The sequence below is a fragment of the Aquarana catesbeiana genome, linkage group LG08 (assembly GCF_042186555.1).
Source record: "Aquarana catesbeiana isolate 2022-GZ linkage group LG08, ASM4218655v1, whole genome shotgun sequence".
Lineage (NCBI taxonomy): Eukaryota > Metazoa > Chordata > Amphibia > Anura > Ranidae > Aquarana > Aquarana catesbeiana.
Window position 1 is genome coordinate 73,487,621 of NC_133331.1, and position 8,271 is coordinate 73,495,891.

The window sequence follows — 8,271 nt, forward strand, 5'->3', positions numbered from 1 at the left end:
CTTTCTACAACTTTCTCCCATCTCCCGACTGCATCTCTGGAGCTCAGCCACAGTGATCTTTGGTCCTTCTTTACCGCTCTCACCAAGGCTCTTCTCCCCCAATAGCTCAGTTTGGCCAGACGGCCAGCTCTAGGAAGGGTTCTGGTCGTCTCAAACGTCTTCCATTTAAGGATTATGGAGGCCACTGTGCTCTTAGGAACCTTAAGTGCAGCAGAATTTTTTTTGTAACCTTGGCCAGATCTGTGCCTTGCCACAATTCTGTCTCTGAGCTCTTCAGGCAGTTCCTTTGACCTCATGACTCTCATTTGCTCTGACATGCACTGTGAGCTGTAAGGTCTTATATAGACAGGTGTGTGGCTTTCCTAATCAAGTCCAATCAGTATAATCAAACACAGCTGGACTCAAATGAAGGTGTAGAACCATCTCAAGGATGATCAGAAGAAATGGACAGCACCTGAGTTAAATATATGAGTGTCACAGCAAAGGGTCTGAATACTTAAGACCATGTAATATTTCAGTTTTTCTTTTTTAATAAATCTGCAAAAATGTCAACAATTCTGTGTTTTATGAAAGTAAATGCTTTTAGCAAATGGCTGCAATATAACAAAGAGTGAAAAATTTAAGGGGGTCTGAATACTTTCCGTCCCCACTGTGTGTGTGTGTGTGTGTGTGTGTGTGTGTGTGTGTGTGTGTGTGTATATATATATATATATATATATATATATATATATATATATATATATAAACACTGCCTGCACTGACTGAATATAGAGTAAACACTGAATTTATAGTCTATGCTAAATACAGAGTGGGTATCTATACATATATATACTAGACTGACTGTATATATATATCAAATACACTGCCACTAACTGAATAACCTGCCTGCTTAATCTAACTCAAGCTATCTTTCTGTCCACACCAACAATACTACGGACACCGTGTAAGCTGACTTATATAGTGTGGGGCATGGACTTGGTCCGCCTGAGCCATGATTGGCCAAAGGCACCCTGCCTTTGGCCAATTATGGCTCTTTTAGCAGAGGGGTGCATGCTTTGACCAATCATCATACAGCAATGCACTGCGATCTCACAGTGCAATATGGGGCATTCTGCGCTCAAATTTGCCGCGAATGCCCCATAATGTTCGCTCTTCGGCGAACGGGCGAACACCCGATGTCAAGTCAAACTTATTTTTGACCCGAACATCAAGCTCATCCCTAGTCTCTTGTAATAAAAGATGTGCTGTTTGCACAAATTCTTAAGTGAATGAATTTATATGTAAAATGGTTATGTTTGGAGGGTCCTACATGGCAACTGTCCAGCACTGGAGCTTAAAAGCCTCCTGTTTTGACCAAGAAGTGAGATCCTTGCTTCACTTGAGGCTTCTCCAGTAAATGTCCGCATGCGTTCGTTTATCTGCTTTCTATTCTTAACTATTATTTTGTAACTTTTCTCTTCTAAATAAACTTTCAAAACCTTCACCATGAGCAGATTTTGTTGCATTCCGGATTCTGACATGAAGGTCATTTGTCAGGACCTGGATCATCTCTGCCGGTGGCACTGTGGTTCCCTGGGCAGAGGATTGTAATTCTACTGTCCACCAGCGGGTGTCTACCAGCCACCAGCAAACCCCAGTATTCAGTTTCCACCTGATGCTGGCTGCTGGGAGGGTATTTAGGTCGTTCCCTATTAGTGTCTCTTGGTCCAGTGTTTTGCTGCTGCCAGATTCTGTTTTCCTAGATCCTGCTCTTGTTCCTGCCTTGTACCCTGTATTCTGTTGCCTTGTACCTGCCCCCCTTTGTTCCTGATCCCAGTACTGGCAGGAGCTGGATCACCTGCTGGTGGCACTGTGGTTTCCTGAGCGGAGGTTTGTAATTTCAGTGTCCAGGGAACCATAATGCCACCAGTAGGTGATCCAGGTTCTGACATCCTTATGCAAGCATTTACTGGTATGAAATGGCAATGCTTTACTTTGGTCTACCTGATTATCACTCAGACAAAAGCCCTCCTGATATTATGATTTTGAAGTCTTCTATTGAAATAAACAGTATTTTACTTGTATCATTTATTCCTCTTTTAAGTTAGATTTCTATGTACAGTATGTGCCTTTTTAGTTGGAAGACTGTACAACTCTTATTGCTTATAATACATCATGAAAGTTTCCAAACATCATGATGGACTCTAAGGGAATGGGGGATAAGTGTGTTTTGACCTGTATTTAATGTAAGGGTCACACCATTACGGCTAATTCCCATACTCTCAGTGGTGGTGTGCTATCATGTATGTTAATGTATTTTTATGTACTTTAAGGTGAAATTGCTTGAACAACACTTTCTGGACAGTTTCATCTATTTTTGGTGACTATTAAATTATATTCTGCTTTAGTTCTTAATAAATGCACTGCCTAATTAAAGCATACTTTAAATTATATAGTAGATGGTTTATCTGTTTTCTTTCTAATATTTAGATCAAAGCTTTATTTTACAAATAAACCTTTGCTATAGGGTGCAGCCATAAAGCATAGAACCTGTTTGCCTTTAGGCTGTCTCTTTCTGACTGAGACCCCATACCACCCCATCTGTACAGAGCAGGTAGGGTGAGGAATGAATCAATCCTCCAACTCATTCAGTTCTGCAACAGAGAAGCAGCTAAGCATAGACAGGTACATACATGAAAAGGATGCTGGTTGTAAGTATGAAATGGTTATGGTCAATATTTATTACTCACTTAACTGAAAAATGAAAAACAAATTATTTTTATATTTGATTTTATTGATTGAATATAATAATTAAATGAACACAATCCATTAAAAAAAAGTATCTTCTCTTTATAATTTAGCAAAACATTTAATAATAGATAATTGCCATAATTACAATAGACGCCGTATTAATCCAAAGTTGGGGCTAATGTGTGTTTAACTTGTTAACACACTTGTTAACTTTGATGAATTCCAGTCTATGTCGCATTGATTAAAATGTTTAAAGTATCTGTATACCATTATCTTATATGCTGCCTTTTGGTCTTTTACTACATAAATACAGTACACATCTAAGGAATGGTAATATATATATAATATTCAATAAGGAGCAGCGCTGTGACAACAAAGGTTTATATGATATAAACCAAATCAAATAAATTGAATATTAGACCTAAAATTAGGATTAATTCCAAAGTTCATAATAAAGTTCTTAGTAACTGATAGAGGTCACCAGACGACGTCAGAGTGTGACGAAACGTACGTCGGGCGTGCTGACGTGCTGCATCTACCGTCTGCAGGACGGGCGTTCGCTTCCAGCCGGCCGGCTTTATGTGCTTTTGTTTATCCATCTGAGTGTAAGTGCGATTTTAATATTTTTAATAAAAGGTGAAAGCAGGATTACGCTATGTTGCTCTTCTTCTCTCCTTGGTGTACCTCCCTCAAGATTCATCCCTAGCTAGGGGTCATATCTCTACAATACAGTGAATACTGGATAATTGGGGAACAGCGTGCTTATTCCAAGCGAAGGTGGTGTGTTTTTCTTTGGTGGTCCCATCCTGAAAGGCCCCGACCGGGTTAAGGTCGCAAGCTTTCCTAAGCTTGCCGTTTGGTAAGCACGCATTCCTACCAATACCACAGTGGTGCGGTGAAGGACACATTGATTTATTTGTATTCCCACCTATCTACGTTTCTCACTATATCCACTATCTGAAATTGATTCTGGATAGGACTTTTTACCTCTATCGGTTACTAAGAACTTTATTATGAACTTTGGAATTAATCCTAATTTTGGGTCTAATATTCAATTTATTTGATTTGGTTTATATCATATAAATCTTTGTTGTCACAGCGCTGCTCCTTATTGAATAATTTGTAATGTGTGTATCCCACTTTTAGCGGCTGCTTTTATATTTATATTTATTTTATTCACTGATTTATCACTTTTGGTTTTTTCATTCTTATTTTCTCAATATGTTTTGTATGTATTAATTTTATATAGCGCGGTGGTTTGCCCTTTCTTATATATATAATATAGCTGCAATATATTATGTTTTTGTTCATGCATTTAGTTACACTTTAAACAGCCAAGCTAGATATGAAGCAAGAGATTGTTTAAAGCGGGGGTTCACCCACACCGCCAAAAAAAAAAAAAATTAAAAGCCAGCAGCTACAAATACTGCAGCTGCTGACTTTTAATACATGGCCACTTACCTGTCCCAGGGTCCAGCGATGTCGGCAGGGGACGCCAAGAACCCGCTCGGTTCTCGGCAGCTGCCGCCGCCATCCTAGGTGAGGGAATCAGGAAGTGAAGCGTTGCGGCTTCACTTCCAGGTTCCCTACTGCACATGCGCGAGTCACGCTGCGCGTCCCTAGTGGTCCCCGCTCTCTGCTGGAGCTGTGTGTTCCCAGCAGACAGCGCGGTCGGGACGGGAAGAGGCATAGACTCCCATGGGAGTCTATGCCGGAAGTGGGTGCAAATACCTGTCTTTGACAGGTATCTGCACCCCCCTCCCCCTTGCAAGGTGCCAAATGTGACACCGGAGGGGGGGAGGGTTCCGAAAAGCGGAAGTTCCATTTTTGTGTGGAACTCCGCTTTAAGTTAAAACTTGGAAGCATGACTTTGCCATGCTTCTTCTTTACCATAAAGAGGACCATCAGCCATGATAAAACAGCTACATAAAGGATAGGAGGTAAACACTATGTAGGTTTATACTAGGTCATAAATTTCCACTGAAGGGAAGTCATGTGGTCATGTGGTCCTGTTGGGCAAGGAGAACGATGTGATCTTGGTGGGTCATAACACACAGTTCCTATAGTCTGCCATTGCATAATCAAGTCCGTAAACCCTCAACTATATTTTGATCATGTCTAAATTTTACCACTATGCACAATGATGCTGTCATTTGATATTTAGTTGATACCTCAAGGAGCCCTGGGTCTTTTACAGTCCTAATACACCTTGTCAGCGCTACAGGAGAAAGAACCCCCCAAAATAATGAGTCCAAATGAATAGTCCCAAAGCAGGCTCCTCTTCAGTCACACCAAACTGGAGTAGGGAGGACCGTCAATGAGGGACCCAACACCATTCAGGCCTTCCTGCCTTTTTCAGATTGGGAGAATCCATAGCCAACAACTGAAAGGACAAAAAGAGAGGGCACATTACCAAAAGACTCTTTATTAGAAAGAAATAAAATCCAATATACTTACAAAGGTTCACAGCAGAAAGCAAGTAATCAATCCAGTTCAACCACTGTATTGATACCCATCCAGAGGGGCATAGCTTACACGTTTCTGATTTACAGGGCACTGCCCTTAAAACCCCTCAGCTTTGCCCTTCTGGATGGGCAACAAAACAGTTGCTGAACTGCAGGGGCGGCCCTTCTATTAAGGGCGCAAGGGGCCACCCCCCCTATCCATGCATCCAGCTCATTGCAGGACGCTGGATGCATGGATTCCGATGGGGGTGTTTTTTTTTAAGCGCCTGATTAGATCCAGAGGCTCTAATAGGCTTCAAAATAGGGTGGGCTCAGGGCCCAGAGAATGTAAACCAAGCCCACCCAGGTGTGTTACAATAGCGAATGAATATTCACTATTGTAGCACTGATCCTCCTCCCAGCCAACCAGGAAACAGGTCTTGAGACCCGTCACCCGATTGGCTGAAAGGAAAGGGGATCATATTGGACGCCTAGGAGGAGGGGAAGAGCCGCTCGGTGCAAGCTGCCATGATGGAGGAGAAGACACATGAGCCACTGCTCGCCACCTGCCACCTAGATGGGGTAAGTGCTGGACCAATCGTCAGACAGCGAGCGGGGAGGTGCCGCTGGCCGCCACTGCTGAACTGGATTGATTACTTGATTTCTGCTGTGTACTTTTGTAAGTACATTGTATTGTATTTTTTCTAATAAAGAGTCTTTTGGTAATGAACAAGGCCGTTGAGCCCCCTCTTTGGTCTTTTTTTTTTCCAATCCTAGCATGCCTTTACGTATCTTCTAATTATATTGGAAGAGTGCCTTTGCTTTTCAGTAATGCAGCCCAATGTAGGCTTTAACACCACAGAGATACAGAGAAACAATGATGTGTCCAAAGTGTCCATATAGAGTTGAAAATTACAGCGGTTAAGGTGAAACCCAATCCTGCAGCTCCTACTGGGTAGACCTGGGATTGACCCCTTGATAGACATGTTTCTCTGCATGTTTATGAAGGGATTGATCCCAGGTCTATCCAGTAGGAGCTGCAGGATTCAGTTTCACCTTAACCACTGTAATTTTCAACTCTATATGGACATTTTGGACTCTATTTAATCCACTAGGCACTAGAGTGCTGAGTATACTTGTACTTTGTACCAGTATCTTATTATTGTTGTTTAGGACCGTAGAGGGCTACTTTCAGATGACCAACACTTTGCTCTAAAATGAAGAAAACAAGAGCATGGCAGTAGTATTTTAGGAGGCCTGGAGACATTGGTAACTATTTATTTAAAATATTCTCCCTAATGCTTCTTTAACCTCGGAATTCCTAAGACTATATATGAGAGGATTTAACATAGGTATAACTATACTGTAGAACACTGAAGCAACCCGGTCTTGCTGCAAGGCATAGCTAGTAGATGGACGAAAATACATAAAAAGAACAGTTCCATATAGAAGACTGACAACAGTCATATGAGAAGCACAAGTGTTAAAAGCCTTGTATCTACCCTGGGTTGACCGGATTCTCAGAATGGCCAGGACAATGTTGGTGTAGGAGACAAAGATTAGTATGATGCTGCCTGCGGTGACCAGGCCACCTAAAATAATCAGAACGGCTAAGTTCATGGATACATCAGAACAGGACAGCTTGAGGAGTGGTGGAATGTCACAGAAGAAATGATCAATAATGTTGGTTGTGCAGAAGTTAAGACGGAAAACAAAAACTGTGTGCACAAGAGAATTCAAAAAACCTCCACAATAGGTAGCAACCAACATTCGGAGACACAAGATACTACTCATGTGGACCTGATACAGCAATGGAATACAGATGGCCACATAGCGATCATAGGCCATGATACCCAGAAGAAGACATTCCACTGTAGCAAAGGACCCAAAGACATACATCTGTATGGCACAGCCAAGAAAAGAGATGGTTTTGGTTGCACTTAAAAAGTCCCTCAACATTTTAGGGGTGACTGATGAAGAGTATGTGAGATCCACAAAGGAAAGATTGCTCAGAAACAAGTACATGGGCTTATGTAGATGTTTGTCCATTATACTTAGAGAGATAAGGCCAACATTACCAATTACAGTTGTAAAATAAATATGAAGAAATATTATGAACAATGGAATGTTGAGTTGAGTGTTGTCAGTGAGCCCCCTGAAGGAAAATTCCATCACAGAACTCTTATTCATCCCCAGAAATTCAAACTCTCTTCATCTGTTCAATTAGAGAAATATTGTAAAAAAATATCAGTGACCCAACACCTGAAGACACTGGTTTGTCAGCCTTTAGGTCAAATAATGTTTTTCATATGTGCTTCTTATCTGCAAGGACCCATTTGCATGTTTCCACTACTGTAACGTGTGGTAAAACTCATGTGTTATTGCAATGTGCATTACCACACATACCGTGGTGCCATGTGTTTGTTTAGATGGCACCCCAATGGACGTTTTCAACAGGGAAATAAGGACTTGCAGTTTTCTTCTTCACAACGCACAAATAATTTCTCTGTTTTGTAATGAGCTGGAGAAAACAAAGGTGCAGGCCAGTTAAAAGGTTAGTTGTAGTGCACTCATAACCCACTAAAAATGAATGTGCTGCCATACCACAGGGTACGTGAATGCATAACGAGTAACATATGTTAACTTCTATGCACTAACACAGTCATAATGTCTGAATCCAGGCTTATGGCTGCCTTGAAATAATTGTGTAGCCCAGTTACAGACCATTCATTACTTTTTTTTATCAAAAAGTGCTTTACAAAATGGAATACAACTCACACCAGTACTTGCACAGAGGCTGAGACAAATGTTCCTACCACAATCATGCAGGCATATAATCACAATGGACACTATTTAAAGTTTATCAGCCTACCAGTATTGTTGACATTGTGGGTGTAGCACCCTCCCAGATACAGTATCTCACAAAAGTGAGTACACCCCTCACATTTTTGTAAATATTTTATTATATCTTTTCATGTGACAACACTAAAGAAATGACACTTTGCTACAATGTAAAGTAGTGAGTGTACAGCTTGTATAACAGTGTAAATTTGCTGTCCCCACAAAATAACTCAACACACAGCCATTAATGTCTAAA

The 8,271-nt window shown here is 41.1% G+C and overlaps 1 protein-coding gene across 1 annotated transcript; it reads right to left on the bottom strand.

Annotated features, from left to right (window-relative positions):
• Positions 1-6,455: 6,455 nt before the first annotated feature.
• On the bottom strand, positions 6,456-7,364 carry LOC141105261 (olfactory receptor 5G9-like). The gene has a single exon (XM_073595145.1). It carries the CDS (start codon positions 7,362-7,364, stop codon positions 6,456-6,458), a length of 909 nt encoding a protein of 302 aa, XP_073451246.1.
• Between the last annotated feature and the right edge of the window lie 907 nt (positions 7,365-8,271).

Bases quoted from the DNA above. Each gene is read 5' to 3' on its own strand.
- LOC141105261 (XM_073595145.1), bottom strand. From the start codon at position 7,364: ATGAATAAGAGTTCTGTGATGGAATTTTCCTTCAGGGGGCTCACTGAC.